The sequence below is a fragment of the Tursiops truncatus genome, chromosome 12 (assembly GCF_011762595.2).
Source record: "Tursiops truncatus isolate mTurTru1 chromosome 12, mTurTru1.mat.Y, whole genome shotgun sequence".
NCBI classification, from domain to species: Eukaryota; Metazoa; Chordata; class Mammalia; order Artiodactyla; family Delphinidae; genus Tursiops; species Tursiops truncatus.
In genome coordinates, this window is record NC_047045.1 from 29546107 (window position 1) to 29566292 (window position 20186).

Consider the following 20186-nt stretch of genomic DNA (forward strand, 5'->3'; position numbering starts at 1 on the left):
CAAATAAGTCCATCTTGTTTAATGTATCACTTAAACCTTGTGTTTCCTTATTTATTTTCTTTTTGGATGATCTGTCATTGGTGAAAGTGGGGTGTTAAAGTCCCCTACTATGATTGTGTTACTGTCAATTTCCTCTTTTATGGCCGTTAGCATTTGCCTTATGTATTGAGGTGCTCCTATATTGGGTGTATAAACATTTACAATTGTTATATCTTTTTCTTGGATTGATCTCTTGATCATTATGTAGTGTCCTTTTTATCTCTTGTAATAGTCTTTGTTTTAAAGTCTATTTTGTCTGAGAATTGCTACTCCAGCTTTCTTTTGATTTCCATTTGCATGGAACATCTTTTTCCATCCTCTCACTTTCAGTCTGTATGTGTCCCTAGGTCTGAAGTGCGTCTCTTGTAGACAGCATATATACGGGTGTTGTTTTCGTATCCATTCAGCCAGTCTATGTCTTTTGGTTGGAGCATTTCATCCATTTACATTTAAGGTAATTATTGATATGTATGTTCCTATTACCATTTTCTTAATTGTTTGGGGTTTGTTATTGTAGGTCTTTTCCTTCTCTTGTGTTTCCTGCCTAGAGAAGCTCCTTTAGCATTTGTTGTAAAGCTGGTTTGGTTGTGCTGAATTCTCTTAGCTTTTGCTTGTCTGTAAAGGTTTTAATATCTCTGTCAAATATGAATGAGATCCTTGCTGGATAGAGTAATCTTGATTGTAGGTTTTTCCCTTTCATCACTGTAAATATGTCCTGCTACTCCTTTCTGGCTTTGCAGAGTTTCTGCTAAAAGATCAGCTGTTAACCTTATGGGGATTCCCTTGTATGTTATTTGTTGTTTTTCCCTTGCTGCTTTTAATATATTTTTTGTATTTAATTTTGATAGTTTGATTAATATGTGTCTTGGCATGTTTCTCCTTGGATTTATCCTGTATGGGACTCTCTGGACTTGATTAACTATTTCCTTTCCCATATTAGGGAAGTTTCCAACTATAATCTCTTCAAATATTTTCTCAGTCCCTTTCTTTTTCTCTTCTTCTTCTGGGACCCCTATAATTCGAACGTTGGTGTGTTTAATATTGTCCCAGAGGTCTCTGAGACTGTTCTCAATTCTTTTCATTCTTTTTTCTTTATTCTGCTCTGCAGTAGTTATTTCCACTATTTTATCTTCCAGGTCACTTATCCATTCTTCTGCCTCAGTTATTCTGCTATTGATCCCTTCTAGAGAATTTTTAATTTCATTTATTGTGCTGTTCATCATTGTTTGTTTGCTGTTTAGTTCTTCTAGGTCTTTTGTTAAACGTTTCTTGTATTTTCTCCATTCTATTTCTAAGATTTTGGATCATCTTGACTATCATTATTCTGATTTCTTTTTCAGGTAGACTGCCTATTTCCTCTTCATTTGTTAGGTCTGGTGGGTTTTTGCCTTGCTCCTTCATCTGCTGTGCATTTCTTTGTCTTCTCATTTTGCTTAACTTACTGTGTTTAGGGTCTCCTTTTCGCAGGCTGCAGGTTCGTAGTTCCCATTGTTTTTGGTGTCTGCCCCCAGTGGCTAAAGTTGGTTCAGTGGTTTTTGTAGGTTTCCTGGTGGAGGGGACTAGTGCCTGTGTTCTGGTGGATGAGGCTGGATCTTGTCTTTCTGGTGGGTAGGTCCACGTCTGGTGGTGTGTTTTTGGGTGTCTGTGACCTTATGATTTTAGGCAGCCTCTGTGCTAATAGGTGGGGTTGTGTTCCTGTCTTGCTAGTTGTTTGGCATAGGGTGTCCAGCACTGTATCTTGCTGGTCGTTGAGTGGAGCTGGGTGTTGGCATTGACATGGAGATCTTTGGGAGATTTTCGCTGTTTGATGTTATGTGGAGTTGGGAGGTCTCTGGTGTACCAATGTCCTGAACTTGGCTCTCCTACCTAAGAGGCACAGCCCTGATGCCTGGCTGGGGCACCAAAAACCTGTCATCCACATGGCTCAGAATAAAAGGGAAAAAAAAGAAGGAAAGAAAGAAAAAGATAAAAAAAAAAAAGGTATTAAAATAAAAAACAAAAAATAATTATTAAAAAAATTTTTTAAAGTAATTAAGAAAAGAAAGAAAGAACAACCAAACCAAAAAAACAGATCCACTAATAATAAGCACTGAACACTATACTAAAAAAAAAAACAAAAACGGACAGACAGAACCCTAGGATAAATGGTAAAAGCAAAGGTATACAGACAAAAATCACACACAGAAGCATACGCATACACACTCACAAAAAGAGAGAAAGGGAAAAATAAAAAATATATATATATCGTTGCTCCCAAAGTCCATCTCCTCAATTTGGGATGATCTGTTGTCTATTCAGGTATTCCACAGATGCAGGGTACATCAAGTTGACTGTGTAGATTTAATCTGCTGCTCCTGAGGCTGCTGGGAGAGGTTTCCCTTTCTCTTCTTTGTTCCCACAGCTCCTGGGGTTCAGCTTTGGATTTGGCCCCGCCTCTGCATGTAGGTTGCCTGAGGGCATCTGTTCTTCCCTTAGACAGGACGGGGTTAAAGGAGCAGGTGATTCGGGGGCTCTGGCTCACTCAGGCCAGGGGGAGGGAGGGGCACGGAGTGCGGGCGAGCCTGAGGCCGGTGTGACGCTGCAACAGCCTGAGGAGCGCCGTGTTTTCTCCCGGGGAAGTCATCCCTGGATCACTGGACCCTGGTAGTGGCGGGCTACACAGCCTCACGGGAGGGGAGGTGTGGAGAGTGACCTGTGCTGGCACACAGGCTTCTTGGTGGCTGCAGTAGCAGCCTTAGCGTCTCATGCCTGTCTCTGGAGCTCCTTTAAATGGCATTCTTAATCCCCTCTCCTCGTGCACCAGGAAACAAAGAGGGAAGAAACAGTCTCTTGCCTCTTTGGTAGCTCCAGACTCCTTCCCGGACTCCCTCCCGGCTGCCGTGGCACACTAGCCCCTTCAGGCTGTGTTCACGCAGCCAACCCCAGTCCTCTCCCTGGGATCTGACCTCCGAAGCCCGAGCCTCAGCTCCCAGATCCTGCCCGCCCTGGCAGGTGAGCAGACAAGCCTGTCGGGCTGGTGAGTGCTGCTCGGCACCAATCCTCTGGGCGGGAATCTCTCCGCTTTGCCCTCCACACTCCTGTTGCTGTGCTCTCCTCTGTGGCTCCGAAGCTTCCCCCTCCGCCACCCCGTCTCCGCCCACGAAGGGGCTTCCTAGTGTGTGGAAACCTTTCCTCCTTACACAGCTCCCTCCCACTGGTGCAGGTCCTGTGCCTATTCTTTTATCTGTTTTTTCTTTTGCCCTACCCAGGTACATGGGGAGTTTCTTGCCTTTTGGGAGGTCTGAAGTCTTCTGCCAGTGTTCAGTAGGTGTTCTGTAGGAGCTGTTCCATGTGTAGATGTATTTCTGATGTATTTGTGGGGAGGAAGGTGATCTCCACATCTTACTCTTCCGCCATCTTGAAGGAAGTTCATCCAGCATAATGTTTTAAGGTTCATCCATGTTATAGAATGCGTTAGTACTTCAATCCTTTTCATGGTTGAATATATTCCACTGTATGGATTTACTTCATCTTGCTTATCAATTCATTAGTTGATGGACATTTGGGTTGTTTCCATTTTGGGGCTATTATGGATAACACTGCAATGAGCATTAGTGTACAGGGTTTTTAAAAAAATATCTGTCATCTTTATTTCTTTAATTGAACTGAGCATTTCTTAAAAAACTGGGTTATCCTTTTTTAGTATTTTAAAAAAATAACCATTTTATTGTCATATAATTTATATACTATACAATTCACCCATTTAACATGCACAATTCAATGGTTTTTAATATAATCACAGAATTGTGCAACCATCTGCTTATACCTCCAATAAATCTATCATTCTCTCACCTATTGCCTTTCAACCACAAACTCCACTGTTTTTGACAGCACCCTTAAGGTTGAACTTTTTCACACTTTGTTGCAAGTCAGTTCCTTTGGGAGAGATTCAGAGTTCTCTATTCTATGGTTTTCTCCCACTCCCAGGCAAAACTCAGAGGTGTAGCTCTGGTGCTGGGGACAGGGACCATGGTGTCCACTACTTTCTGAGTGACATACCCACTTTAGGTGCTGAATGCTTCTGGAAGGAGGGGTATTAGCCGCAGGTCCTCTCGGCATGGAATCTCCACTTCTAAACTGGAGCAAGGACAATCAGTGCCCCAGTATTCTCATTGGTGCCATACTCAGTATAGTGTACCCATCCCACGAGTGGGGGCTGAATGGAAGAATGAAGGCCCCACTTCTCACTCACACTCCCCTGGAATACAGCCTTACCATCAGATAGCTAGGAGGCAGAATGAGAAACACTGATATCCTGCCTCTCACAGGAAGACAGCCCTCCTACTGGGAGCTGTGGGGAGATGGAACTCTAGTTATTTAATTTACCAGTCTAAAGCAAAGTTTCCATCTTACTGAGCTAGGAGCAGAGAAGGGAGTAATCTTGGTTCAAATATCAAAGACTTGCTGTTCCTACCAAGACTTCAGTATATTTTCTCAAATAATGTTTCTCCATTTGTTTTGTACCCTCAGGACCACTTCCAGAAAATTGAAATGCTCTCTTTTAAATAATTTTCACCAGTTTTTCTGGGGAGCAGGGCTGCAGAGCTCCTCATGTTGTCATGCTGGAAGTGTAACTCCTGAAGCTCTGATGTACAGGTATTTTGAGTGGACATATGTTTAAAATACTCTTGGACATGTATCTAGGAATGGAACTGCTGTGTCATTTAGTAACACTACTTTTCTACGATTTTACACACTGTCCTTCTAAACACTGAGACTACAAGGAGAGTCAGAATTTTCTCTGAGCCAATCACACAAACCTGTGTTTAACACTGTTTCTTCCGCTTACAAAGACGGCCATGTGGAGACAGAGCATTCTGTATACCTTCTATTTGGAACATGCAATGCACCACTAGCTAGAGATGAGCAGCAAAATTCCCCTCCCAAACCCTGATCTCCTTCGTGATAAATATTACCCTCAATGAAACAAGGGGCTAGTTAAAATGCTATACTGTCTGCTCTGTCTCAGATTTTGTACTGTATAATACAACAGGCTTTCACTGAAAGTAGAAGTATGCAAACGTTTTCAAAGAAGGTAAAATTTCTAAAGAAGAGTCTGGGGTCTATTTCTGGATATTCTTCACTGAAGAGGTGTTATTATCAAGTAAGGGTATTTTATATTAACATAATACAACATTTTTCACAAAAGCAAGCTTGGAAGCAGAGATGAACATTTTAAACATCAAAATAATGTGGATTAAAACAAAATATGCATCAATTTTTGAGATAAAACAGAACATTTCAAAGAGCTGTTTGAGCTTTCAGCTACCACTTTTTTGCCCTCATATTCTTTAGGATATACACTGTACTCACTTATCACAGTAGTTAGAAGTACTTAGGTAGAAGCATGTGAGAAGCCTGCCGCAAACAATCACGTTATAATGACAAATACACAAACATACACACACACACACACACACACACGCACCCCATCCTATTTATACTAAAAACCCCTTCAGGGGCTTCCCTGGTGGCGCAGTGGTTGAGAGTCTGACTGCCGATGCAGGGGACACGGGTTCGTGCCCCGGTCCGGGAAGATCCCACATGCCACGGAGCGGCTAGGCCCGTGAGCCATGGCCACTGAGCCTGCGTGTCCGGAGCCTGTGCTCGGCAACGGGAGAGGCCACAGCAGTGAGAGGCCCGCGTACCACACACACACACACACACACACACACACACACAAAAACCCCTTCAGGATAGAACTATAGCCACTATTCTGCATATTACCAATAAGCTTATTAAAGCATGCTACTCACAGGGAGGACTAAATATGTAATATTTTAAAGCAATCACTGGCAGTAAGGCTGATGAGACTGAAAACGAAAGGATCAGTGATCTGATCTCTTTGCCGAGAGATCAGCTTACATATTCTAGCAGAAATCTGAATAGGAGAAAGTATGCTGACCCTTCACCACTTGATATTTAAATAAGTTGCATTTAATACTGGAGTCTGATTGAATAAAAATTAAATAAACTTAAACTATTTGTCTGGGAGAAAAAAAAAAACCAACTAGACTGAAACATGTCAGTTTTTAATCATTTTATCATTCCCAACCTCAGCTATTGGCTGGAGTTTGTTCTTTAGCCATGATATAATCAAACTGATATAAAATAACCATATATTTTTGTAAATGTTGATTTAACTGATAGGAAAGAATACACTCTTAATTTGTGAACATAAAAGTATAACAAACACAAACTCGTAAACGAACTAACCTTGAGGTTCACTGACCAACACCAAGCATTTTAATACTCCTGGGAGGAGCAGTTCAATCTCGGAAACATCAATGTTAGTTTCCTTAACAAGTTGGAGGATGAAGGCCAGAATGGATGCTAAGCGAGGAGGGAGCAAGGATCCTTTAAACTCAAAGTAGGATTTCCTGAAAAGAAGCATAATTTTATTTTTCCTTCTCTTTAAAGTTTTAATAGAGCAGAATCAAATGTCATACACTTTAAAGATACTGGCCTATTTTAGCTCCCAAATTAGTAAAACACAATTTTTAAAAAGTATGTATATTTTACCATGTTTTCTTCAAACCTAAGATTTTTGAAGCAATGACTGCACATCCTTTTGGCGTGCTATAAGGGCCAAAGCAGAATACAGATACAAACAAAATATAAAGCAACCTGGTCTTAAAATATACTTAATACACTTAATCAAAATCTAATAAAAATCTAACTTTGTAATATAAGCTGGATCTCCTCTATCAGCTCCTCAATGATGCAACATTTTCTCTAACGTCAAATTTGCGTAAAGATTCTCTCCTCATATTTATTTACTTAGGGATTTGAAGGGGGGTCTTATATTTCCAAATAAATAAGAGGACTATACTAGAAATCATCTTCCCATTCCAGCCTACCTCCTTCCTTCCCTTATGAAGTAAAAGAATCAGAGAGGTAATTTAGGATATAATATCTTCTCTTAAAGCAGGACAATTTTTAGCATTCGAACTCAACAGAGGTCATAAAGATAATTTATCTGATTCATTTTTGTATCTCTACCTCTTAGAACAGGTCTCAGCTCATAACAGGTGTTCAGTATACTTTTTTTAAGTGAATAAATGAAAGTGAAAATTGTTCAGTTTCTAAAAAGTCAAGACAATATGAATAAGTGTCAGATATAGCTAAATCTAAGCTAGACATCTAAATATACTTGCAAAGCAATAATAATTTGCCAAAATGGGGCATAGAAATCACTAAAGATTATAAATTCCTTAAGGGCAGAACTATGCCTTCATCATTTCTACTCTATACAATGACTTCCAACAAACATTACATATTACAAAATTCATTGACTCTTTGAGCGGCAAGGGCTTTTTATCTGTTTTGTTTAATAATGAATTCCCAAAGCCTAGAAAAAAGTATTTAGTACATGGTGTGCCAGGTACAAGTCTAAGAACAAGAGTATAAAATATGGTTTCTGAAAGCATGGGGTTCACTGTTCAGTGGAAAAGTTAGATTAAAAAAAAAAAAAGGACAATTATAATACAGTGTGACAGGTGCTTTGAAAGATAATCCCAGAATTCTTAGGAATTCAGTAGAAGAGGCCCTAAGATGGGGAACTCCAGGAGTAGAAAAGCTTGGAATAGAGGAAGTCATAGGAGGCAATCTCTATTTCTTTACTGAGTGTTTAAAAAGACAGAAAAAGGAATTGTTACGTGTTTAGGTATTCAACTAGAAATCATAAGAAAGACATTTTTTACTGTATACAAAGTAAATAGGAAAGTCAAGGAAAGCAGCCAAGATCCTAAACACTGGGCTTTAACGACTTTAAGACCTTAAGGATTCGATTTCACTTCAGCACTTGTCGTTTGGTTTGTACTAAAATTACCTATGCAATGTCTCAAACACAGTGGTAGCGTACTATAATCTTGTTGGAAATTCAGACACAAGTTAGGCAAAAATATCATGATTCTGTGAATTGAATCATCAAGAGCACGTGACTCCAGAAGAAGGAAAGAAGCATCATGGTACACTGAGATATTAGGTGTAGGTCTCATAAAGTCTAGGTAGTATTTAGCCCAGAGGGATGGCATTTTAATGGAGAAAATGGTATGAACAAAGCTGTGAGGTAGGGAGATGTAAAGCATTTTGGGGGGTGATAATTAAACCCATCTCATTAGGGCTGGTAACAATATATGATGCCATATGTATTACATTTGGAAAAGTTAAGTGACAGATCACGGAGAGCTAAGGAGTATGGAGTTTATTCCACAAGTCAAAAAGGAGTGAATAAAGGTTTGAAGGCAGGGAAGTGTCATACTGGAACAATATTTTAGGAAAAGTAATCTGGGGGAATTGTTTAGGTGGGACTGGAAGAAAAGACAAGAGATAGGTGAAAGTAGTTAGGACACTGGCAATAGTCCAGGTATAATGTGATAAGAGAAAAGACATGTGAAAAGGGAAGGAAACAATCATTTGCCAAAGGCTGGAAAAGGGGAGGGAACAAAGAATGTAAAGCTTTCAAACCTGAGTAACAGAACACTAGCAACACACAGAAAAGGTCAGAAGGCAGAACAGATCTTAGACATGGGATTCTGTCATGTGAGGTGATGGATAACATCAGAACATTAAAGCTACCATATCATTAAAAACACAGGAAAGAAAACTAGACAAGAATAATCTATATCACCACAGCATCTTAAAGTTTAAAAACTAATTTCATGTGAAGCTAAATACCTCATGAAGACAAAAAAAAGATAATTTCTACTGTTATAGTTAAAAGATATTGGAGTTTAGTAGAAAACCTAACAAGTTTCATTGATTCATCTGCCTAATAATAAACTGAGTTATTAAGACAGTAGACTAACAAAAATAGGACTTCATATTGCTTCCTTTTTCATATTAGCATTTATCTTTTCACTTAACCATCTTTTATAAAATACAATTACTTCATTTTGTACAGTACAAAATACAATTAGTGTTTATCTGATGAAAATATATATATACCTTTGGGACATGTATAAGAAAAATAATAGCTACATAGAGAAAACAAGCAATATAAAGAGCACTGTCTTAGGCTGACAAGTCATTCTGGTAAATTCTTAGATAATGCTTCTCAAAAAAGTTTCTAAACTCAGTATCCTAAGGATTGCCAATACTTTTGAGATGCTTTGTTATTTTTTTATAGAGAATAATAAATTGTAAATACCACCTATTTTTAATATTTAGATGTACCTTATGACTTGTACAATGCATTTCTTTAGAGATGACATCGGTGGAACAGTGGCTGAGTTTCTCAATGCCAACAAAACAGGATGTTGTCCAAGACCTAAAACATGTGGTGAAGCTGGAAGAAACCGCCCGATATACTGCTCAATAACATTCCCTAGTAACTGAGTCAAATAGGCATTTGGATTTTGAGACTGACAACACACGATACACATGCCCTACAGGAGAAAAAAAAAAGAGAGAGAAATACTAAAAGGTAAAGTTAAAAAAAAGATTTAGGAAGTTACTAATTTTGTCCCAAGCATTTATATCAGAATTTGTAACTTATCACAATCAACAAGAACAACTTCCATCATCAACAGGTAATGTTTGTATGAAGCTCAGGGAGCAGCTGACCTTGGGTAACACCTATGCAGTGGTACCTAACCAAGCATACATGTATTGGGGGCACACCCAGAGGAGGCAGGGGAGAAGAGTAGGAAGACACATGAAGCTTCCTTCTGCCTCTCATCTTTAGAAAATTTCACCACCACACTCATCAGCTACATATATATGTATTACAAAGTTATAAAATACATTTTAGTCTATTTTTAAACTTATGGTACAGCTCATTTTATCCGAGTAAGACTATAAAATGTAGGCTAAAAATTTTCAATGTTAAGAAATGTGATAAATTTTTAAAAAATAACAAAAGGAGAGAAATGCAGAAGATTAAGACTCAGAATAATGACAATTTATTTTGAGGTTTTTGTATGTCAGGCACTGTGCCACATGCTTTATATGCATTATTCCATTTAAATTTTTCAAAAAACAGCCCCACTGACTTAGTGTTATTTTATCTCTGATTTTACATCTGGAGAAATTGAGGTTTAGAGAAGTTAAGAGTTTGATCAAGGTCATACAGAACTCACAATGTCTTGTTATATGTCTGCTGATTTAATCCCTTCTATTTATATAGAAGTTAATGAGATACTTTCATATGGACTGCAGTATTTGATACTTACAAACAAACCAACACCCTGAGAAATAAAATTCTTTCCTGTTAATATTACTAAATATTGCATTTTACTAAATAATCACCAACAGAGCAACAAATTATGCTCTAAAAGTTCATTAATAATTTGGTACTTTGTGATTCACAATGTGGTTTTTCCAGAGAAATAATCAGAAATGACTGTCATGTCTCCATTTTAACTTTAAATGGTATTTACCCAATAGGAGATTTTGAAAGTTTATTTCTAATGAAAAATAGCACAGAGCTGTTAAAAACATAAGCACTTGAATAACAATTGAAAAAAAAAAAAAAAAACAATGGACTCCCCCACCCTTACAGAAGACAAATGAAGAAGAGGAAAAGCTCTGTTTGAGGAAAAGCATGTTATATCAGAAGAAGATAAAGAAATAAATGGATATTTTTAAAAAAATTCTGAAGAGGAGAGCTTGTACCTTTAAGAAATTAAAGATATAGCTCCAAGTCAGTTCTGCCAAATGGATAATTTACCAAAATTTTCAACTTAGGAAGTTTATAAGAATTCTTATTAAGTGGACTGTTTTGGTTTCAGAGGGCCGCATGGAGCAAGCACTCCACACTGCTATTGACATAAGCAGCCACTGTGGAATCTAGGAAGTGTTCTATTTCTGTTACTCTACAGCACATACTCAGCAACTTTGTGACTGGAGATCCTAAATGTTTCTAAAATCTGCTGTGCACCTGTACACCCACTGCCTTAGTTCAAAACCTTCAGATAATGAACTACTCACTACCTTCCAAGTCTCCAATCTAACCTCCACACCAACCTAAACGTTGACCAGAATCACCTTTCTAAAAATGTAAATATGGTATGTCACTCCCACTTTTTTGCCCCAAATCCATCAACAGTCCCCATGTATTACAAGAACAAGTCCAAACTTCTTAGTATGCCACACAAAACCCTTCACTATGTGTGGCCCCTCCTGTATGAGCCTCCAGCCACACCAGAATTATTTGCTTTTTCCCCATGTGTCATATTTCTTACAGCTTATGCCCTCTACATGCTGTTCCCTCTGACAGGTACAGTCCTTCAACTCCTACCCTCTCTGCTCTTTAACACCTAATATCCTTTACTACAACTATCTTCTCTTGCATCTCCTCATCCCCATCTGGCTGACGGATAGCTGAGGTCTCTAAGGAAAATACTGAAAACACTGCTGGGAGTGTCTCTGCTGGTTGGTCTCTTCTCTCAACTTTAAGTTTCTTGAGGGTGGAGCTTTTACCTCTTCCATCTTTGTATTCAGAGCCCAAACCAACAGGAATTTTAAATCTGTTCAATGGAAGTGCAACATCACACATGTACATTAGGATTACAATGTATGGTTTTGATATCTGCAATTAGTAAACTGTTTTAAGGCAGGTGTCAATTTTTTTTTTTTTTTTTAACTTTTAAGTAGGCACACTTACTATACCTGGAGATACAAAGGAAGGCTCTTCTGAATTGCAGTCAACATAGGTGCAGGCAGCTCCTTCTCTTGCTGTAATACTGTATGTGGCAGCAGTAAACAGTCTATGATCCGGAATAGTAATTTTTGGGCTTTAGAGGTGGCAAAGATCTGTGCCCATGATTTCACAAGAGTTCCTAACACAGAAGAGCAGTAAGAGAAATTATGGTTATCTTCTAACCAGAAAATTTTGTCATTCCACTGAAAAAAAGTATATTTATAACACGTAGGACCAAGTTAAAGTTGGCAATGGGAAGAAACATGTATTAAGAGTCAAAAGACTTACGCCAAGTATTTCGCTAAAGAGACAACTCTCTGAGTTCTGGGCCAAGAAAAATATACATTTCCTGAGCAACTGGCATTTAATAGATACACACAATGTGTGGTTATACATTATGTGAATATATAGATTGAATGTTGCAATTAACCAGATCTCTCTTTTTGCTTTGGTTGCTAGGAAACTCAGAGGCAAATTTATAGTTCAACTTTAAGAACACTGTAAGATCATATATTATGCTTTTATGTATATATTCACTTTTCCCTGGGTTTCATCATACTACTCTCCATTTTATTGATACCCTTATTTCTCCATATTTTACATTTAATTTACAGGCTGTCTCAACCCGGTTTGCAACAAGAAGAGGTATAACTAAATTTAATTGTTAAAGCAGGAAAAATGATTAGCTGTAACATCTTGAAGCAATCACTTAACCTCCTGGAACTTCAGTTTTTATAAGTTTCAGTTATTTAACATGAGCAAAAAATGAATTTAAATTTTGATTCAAAAGAAGAGAAACAGGGCTTCCCTGGTGGCGCAGTGGTTGAGAGTCCGCCTACCGATGTAGGGGACATGGGTTTGTGCCCCAGTCCAGGAAGATCCCACATGCCTCGAAGCGGCTTGGCCCGTGAGCCATGGCTGCTGAGCCTGCACGTCTGGAGCCTGTGCTCCGCAACGGGAGAGGCCACAACAGTGAGAGGCCCGCGTACCGCAAAAAAAAAAAAGAAGAGAAACAGACTTCTTTACTACATGAAATATATTATGGTTGCTTTGATGATGGGAGTCTGTCAATTGCTACATTTAATGATAGTAAAACTTATCAAATGAGCACCTTTTGTTTAATAAAGTAATTAAGAGCAGATATATACTTTCCTTTAGAGTATATTACTGCAATTAAGGTCTCCTTTACTGAAAAATATGAATTTAAAAGGAGAACATTAAGTACTTGTCCAAACAGCAATGGTACATGTGCTGCATAAACTGTTATATTTTATTCCATCTTAGAAAAGCAAAAAAGATGATAAAATTCAAAGTCACTTCCATAAAACAAAAAGTTTAAAATTCAAGCTCTGAAGGAAAACAAAAATATGCTTATAGAAGGATACACAGATATTTTTTAAAAAAAAGAACCAAACTAATAATCACTTCTAAGAACAACAAACAGCAACATTAATCTTCTGTTGTAAAAGGAAATACAATAATCAATCATAAAGAAACACAATGCTCACTTAGCAATATTTTAAATAATGCTGGCTTCTCATTCTTTCAGTGAGTGAGAAATTTGAGAATGACAGCAATGTAAGAAAAGCTCACATTCTAAGCAACATTAGTATACCAGTAAGACGAACTGCCATCACCACCAACATTTGAAATGATTCATATCACTCTTAAGAGTCACACAGGTATTAACTTATAAAGAGCAAGGAACTCCCAACCCAAAATGCATCATCTACCCTTGTATTTTATCTTGTGCAATGGTTAAAACACTTGGCTGAAGACCTTAAGTTTTATGAGTTCAGAGAAAGTTGAGATGACATATTTGTTTTACTGCAATATCAAGCCCCTACTTTGAAATTTTCAGCAAAGAACGTTCGGGTGTGTAGGAAATTAATAATGCAAAGAAAAAGAAAATTTTTAAGTAAAAAAACTTTGAGAAAGGTTTAAATACACAGAGTGGCTTTGTAAGAAACTTAGTATTTTTCCTGGCTATAAACTATGACTTATTTACTGATAAAGCTGAAAATATAGAAAACTTGTGGGGAACAACTCCCACAATTCAAAGAGAGCCACACTAGCTTTTTTATTTTTATTTTTTTAACATCTTTATTGGAGTATAATTGCTTTACAATGGTGTGTTAGTTTATGCTTTAGAACAAAGTGAATCAGTTATACATATACATATGTTCCCATATCTCTTCCCTCTTGCATCTCCCTCCCACTCTCCCTGTCCCACCCCTCTAGGTGGTCACAAACCACTGAGCTGATCTCCCTGTGCTATGTGGCTGCTTCCCACTAGCTATCTATTTAACATTTGGTAGTGTATATAAGTCCATACCACTCTCTCGCTTTGTCACAGCTTACCCTTCCCCCTCCCCATATCCTCAAGTCCATGCTCTAGTAGGTCTGTGTCTTTATTCCCGTCTTACCCCTACGTTCTTCATGACCTTTTTTTTTTTCTTCCTTAGATTCCATATATATGTGTTAGCATACGGTATTTATTTTTCTCTTTCTGACTTACTTCACTCTGTATGACAGACTCTAGGTCCATCCACCTCACTACAAATAACTCAATTTCATTTCTTTTTAAGGCTGAGTAATATTCCATTGTATATATGTGCCACATCTTCTTTATCCATTCCTCTGCTGATGGACACTTAGGTTGCTTCCATGTCCTGGCTATAGTAAATAGAGCTGCAATGAACATTTTGGTACATGACTCTTTTTGAATTATGGTTTTCTCAGGGTATATGCCCAGTAGTGGGATTGCTGGGTCGTATGGCAGTTCTATCTGTAGTTTTTTAAGGAACCTCCATACTGTTCTCCATAGTGGCTGTATCAATTTACATTCCCACCAACAGTGTAAGAAGGTTCCCTTTTCTCCACACTCTCTCCAGCATTTATTCTTTGTAGATTTTTTGATGATGGCCATTCTGACTGCTGTGAGATGATATCTCATTGTAGTTTTGATTTGCATTTCTCTAATGATTAATGATATTGAGCATTCTTTCATGTGTTTGTTGGCAATCTGTATATCTTCTTTGGAGAAATGTCTATTTAGATCTTCTGCCCATTTTTGGATTGGGTTGTTTTTTTGTTATTGGGCTGCATGAGCTGCTTGTAAATTTTGGAGATTAATCCTTTGTCAGTTGCTTCATTGGCAAATATTTTCTCCCATTCTGAGGGTTGTCTTTTGGTCTTGTTTATGGTTTCCTTTGCTGTGCAAAAGCTTTGAAGTTTCATTAGGTCCCATTTATTTATTTTCGTTTTTATTTTCATTTCTCTAGGAGGTGGGTCAAAAAGGATCTTGCTGTGATTGATGTCATAGAGTGTTCTGCCTATGGTTTCCTCTAAGAGTTTGATAGTGTCTGGCCTTACATTTAGGTCTTTAATCCATTTTGAGTTTATTTTTGTGTATGGTGTTAGGGAGTGTTCTAATTTCATACTTTTACATGTACCTGTCCAGCTTTCCCAGCACCACTTATTGAAGAGGCTGTCTTTTCTCCACTGTACATTCTTGCCTCCTTTATCAAAGATAAGGTGACCATATTTGCATGGGTTTATCTCTGGGCTTTCTATCCTGTTCCATTGATCTCTATTTCTGTTTTGTGCCAGTACCATATTGTCTTGATTACTGTAGCTTTATAGTACAGTCTGAAGTCCAGGAGCCTGATTCCTCCAGCTCCATTTTTCTTTCTCAAGATTGCTTTGGCTATTCGGGGTCTTTTGTGTTTCCCTACAAACTGTGAAATTTTTTGTTCCAGTTCTGTGAAATATGCCAGTGGTAGTTTGATAGGGATTGCATTGAATCTGTAGATTGCTTTGGGTAGTAGAGTCATTTTCACAATGTTGATTCTTCCAATCCAAAAACATGGTATATCTCTGCATCTATTTGTGTCACCTTTAATTTCTTTCATCAGTGTCTTATAATTTTCTGCATACAGGTCTTTTGTCTCCTTAGGTAGGTTTATTCCTAGATATTTTATTCTTTTTGTTGCAATGGTAAATGGGAGTGTTTTCTTGATTTCACTTTCAGATTTTTCATCATTAGTGTATAGGAATGCCAGAGATTTCTGTGCATTAATTTTGTATCCTGCCACTTCACCAAATTCATTGATTAGCTCTAGTAGTTTTCTGGTAGCATCTTTAGGATTCTCTATGTATAGGATAATGTCATCTGCAAACAGTGACAGCTTTACTTCTTCTTTTCCGATTTGGATTCTTTTATTTCCTTTTCTTCTCTGATTGCTGTGGCTAAAACTCCCAAAACTATGTTGAATAAGAGTGGTGAGAGTGGGCAACCTTGTCTTGTTCCTGATCTTAGTGGAAATGCTTTCAGTTTTTCACCATTGAGGATGATGTTTGCTGTGGGCTTGTCATATATGGCCTTTATTATGTTGAGGTAAGTTCCCTATATGCCTCCTTTCTGCAGGGTTTTTATCATAAGTGGGTGTTGAATTTTGTCAAAAGCTTTCTCTGCATCTATTGAGATGATCATATGGTTTTTATCCTTCAATTTGTTAATATGGTGTATCACATTGATTGATTTGCGTATATTGAAGAATCCTTGCACTCCTGGCATAAACCCCTCTTGATCATGGTATATGATCCTTTTAATGTGCTGTTGGATCACACTAGAACTCTTACATATTAACTTATTTTCTACTCTATGTATATACTAAGCCTTAAAAAAAAGAATTGGGATCATTACAATATATATTTTTAGATGTATTTATAGTTAGAAAGTAACTTTGCTCATTTAGTAACATTACAAAATGCATTATGTACTATTAGCTAGGTTTATAAAATAATTAAGTTCCAGAAATATTTATTAAGTATATGGCATCTTCTACAATGGAGAAGCTCTTTAACCACTGTATCCTCAGTTCCCAATCCAGTGCCTGACATACTAAATGAACTAAATAAACTCACTAAATGTTCTTATTTGTCCAAAATACAATACGGCTAAGGGAATAAAAAGTTCTAAAGATACGGCCACTAACCATAAGCAAGTTTAAATTTTCGTGGGGGCGCACCAAGTAGACAGATAATTATAATAAGTGGTAAACTACAAAAAATGTCAGAGCAGAAGGACAGATGAAGCACAGTCAGGGAGAGCAGGTCTTCCTGGGCTGGACCCTGAAGGATCATGGGTAGAATTTCAGTTACAAAGACCAAAGGGGATGAATGATCCCAAGAAAGAAGGATGATCAAAAGGAAAGGCATGGAAACAGGAAAATTAGATATAAAGAATGAGGGGGAAAAAAAAAAGATATAAACAGGAGGAAAGTGGAAGATACTACTGAGAGATCAATCCTGCTTTCTCAGAAATCACCTAGCTACAGTGAAGACCCCAGACACCTTAATCTGGAGGGGTTTTGTCAACAGTTCGCACCTCCCACTAGCAGCCTTGCAAGCAAAAAGCAGAGGCATCCTCAGGGAGGAGCAGGCCAGGAGAGCAAAGCAGTGTTTCCGTGGTTAGCTCTCTTTCCCTCAGGTGGATGTGATATTCCAACCCCAGCACACCTAGAAGAAGTTCTAACTCTCAAAAGTTTATATTTGCTCTTTCTCTACTTTGTTCTAAACTTTGTACATGTAGAAGACAGTAAATTATCTGTTCCTAATTTCTGCTGACTAAACGGGTAACACTGTAGCAGTGTACTCTTTTCCCAGTCTCTGAGATCTAGACAAAGGCAAAGAATACAGTATCCACCTGCCACTAAATCAAAAACTCAACCATATAACAAAACAAAGAAGGCCCTCAATTCTTCATAAGGAGAATTTTGACATGGGTCTATGTATCACCAATCCAAATGATTTTGCAGCTCCTGATAAGACAATCACATATTTTGTAAAATACAGACATACTTCTGAAATCATACATTTAGCTTAGCAAAAATCTAATAGCAACTAGCAACTAATAAATTATAAGCTTAACTGCTATGGACCTAGAGTCTGTCATACAGAGTGAAGTAAGTCAGAAAGAGAAAAACAAATACCGTATGCTAACACATATATATGGAATCTAAAAAAAAAAAAAAAAAAAAAAAGTCATGAAGAACCTAGGGGTAGGACGGGAATATAGAATAAAGATGCAGACCTACTAGAGAATGGACTTGAGGACACGAGGAGGGAGAAGGGTAAGCTGGGACAAAGTGAGAGAGTGGCATGGACATATATACACTACCAAATGTAAAACCGATAGCTAGTGGGAAGCAGCCACGTAGCATGGGGAGATCAGCTCTGTGCTTTGTGACTACCTAGAGGGGTGGGACAGGGAGGGTGGGAGGGAAGGAGACGCAAGAGGGAAGAGATATGGGGATATATGTATATGTATAGCTGATTCATTTTGTTATAAAGCAGAAACTAACACTCCATTGAAAAGCAATTATACTCCAATAAAATTTTTTAAAAAAAAGCTTAAATGCTGAAATACATATTAATCTACATCTTACTAAATTAAATTTATAATAAATTCTCATTTAAGTTTCTTTAAAATTAAAATGACCGAATTGCTACTATTGCTTTCACTACATTCTACATCATCCATATTTACACATTTGCACATTCTCCTTTATCTTTCACAACAAAGATAAAAGGTTTCAGACAGCCCAAATCAGGTTTATTCATATGTTCACAAGATCAAAGGGAACAGATATAAGGTTTTGGCCACAGAGAAAAAAAAAAAAAAACCCTTAAATTCTGTATAAAAACTTCTAAGGAAATCCTTCTCATTTCCCTTTATCCAGTCCCTAGTTTTGGTTAGCAACATGGTTTTAGTGAAAAAAGATATTCAAATTACTGACTTCCTAAAGAAGAATGAACTCTGTTGTTATAGAACAGACACATTCTTTTTGAAAGAAGAAAACATAGTATTGTGAGAAACAAGATTTGAAGCATATGTATCTTTAGCGCTGTAAGAAATCCTTTCCTGACCTCCTTCATACAGAGCAGACCATAAAAACAGAAGAAAGTGATGGCTTTCTGATGTTTTAAATTCTAACAAAGCATAGGTAAGCACTGAAAAAAGGTCCATTTTAATTATGCAGGCATTCACAAGGTTAGTGATTCAAAACAGACTATTGGTAGCAAACTGGAGTTGGTATATTTTCTGTATTGATCATAATGAATTTTAATATTAACCAAGCATAACAAGAAAAGTTCTGAAAGGAGGTGGAGCAAGACAGAGATACACTTGAAAGCCAACCTGAATTATTTTAAACTAAATCACTGTCTTTCAGATCATTCTTAAGACTGTACAGACAGCAGTGATTTAGCTAGTGTGTTAGTATATTCCTATCCATCACGATACTATAGGCTCAACCTAGGGAAGTTTTAATAATGTCAGGAATACATACCCATTATCGTATAAGTCAGCTGCAGACCTGCACTGGAAATTTTTTTTCCCAGATAAGGTTTTATATATTTTAATATTTCACCAAGGTATTCTAAGGACTTTGTGACCATGGCAGATTTATCAGAAAGTGTCGGCAGATTCCCGTAAGTTATACCAACAGCCTATAAATAAGGGAAAACATGATTTAGCATTCCAAGTTTTATATAATACAGATTTTGAAAAATAAACATAATTTCTCTTTCTACACACACACATGCACACACACATCACTTACATTTAAGCCTTCATCCTTAACTTTCCTATAAATGTTCATAGCAATTAAAATCCAGGTAAAGAATTATCTGGCCTTTTATAATTAAAATAATGGTTAAAGGAAAAATTAAACAATCAGTTCACCAATAATTATGAGTCAGCAAAGTATTAGTAAAAGATACCCAGAACTGATATACGAGAAGCTTATAACCAAATCACATCAAGCATTCCAAACAGGTTGGCTCACCATATCTCTAGGACATGACTGGGAATTCTAAATCCCCAAATTCCTACAAAAAAGACCTACAGATGAGGTTAACAGACTCTTACAAGTGAGACCTCCATAAATAAAGTTCAGCTTTATGATATGAATTGATTTTTTTCCTAGAATTTTCTTTATAAGCCATTAGATGCCAGCTTAACTTTCTCAGAGGAAAAAAAGGATGAGGTACAAAGGGTAGAAATGGCAAAATGGGGAGGCTGAGGAGAGAAATGTGAGGTGAGGTAGTAGAGAATAATGGTGAAGTGAGAAGAGGAAGGGAAATAAATGAGAGGATGAGTTGAGGGAAGGTGAGAATAAAGAAGAGTTAGAAGTCACTAGAAGAGTCGAGATATGGGGATATATGTATAGCTGATTCATTTTGTTATAAAGGAGAAACTAACACACTACTGAAAAGCAATTATACTCCAATAAAGATGTTAAAAAAAAAAAGAATAAAGAGAAAACTGGCTAGAGATGGGTTAGAAGGTTTGAGGAGAGTAGTAAAGTTTCCAAGCCATTACTGGGAACTTAACAATGAATTTCAATTACCCAAATTGGACCATGAATGGCACCAGTATGCACGGTTATGTGATTTT

General features: G+C 37.4%; 1 protein-coding gene across 4 annotated transcripts in view; it reads right to left on the bottom strand.

Annotated features, from left to right (window-relative positions):
• MMS22L (MMS22 like, DNA repair protein) overlaps positions 1–20186 on the bottom strand; it is a 137305-nt gene that overhangs the window by 7877 nt on the left and 109242 nt on the right. For all 4 annotated transcript variants that reach the window (XM_019929451.3, XM_033867570.2, XM_033867568.2 and 1 more), the window contains 4 exons: positions 19078–19237; positions 11692–11861; positions 9256–9467; positions 6295–6458 (listed from right to left, as the gene is read on the bottom strand). In XM_019929451.3, the coding sequence (XP_019785010.1) occupies positions 6295–6458; positions 9256–9467; positions 11692–11861; positions 19078–19237 (706 nt within the window). The remainder of the gene's footprint in view (positions 1–6294; positions 6459–9255; positions 9468–11691; positions 11862–19077; positions 19238–20186) is intronic.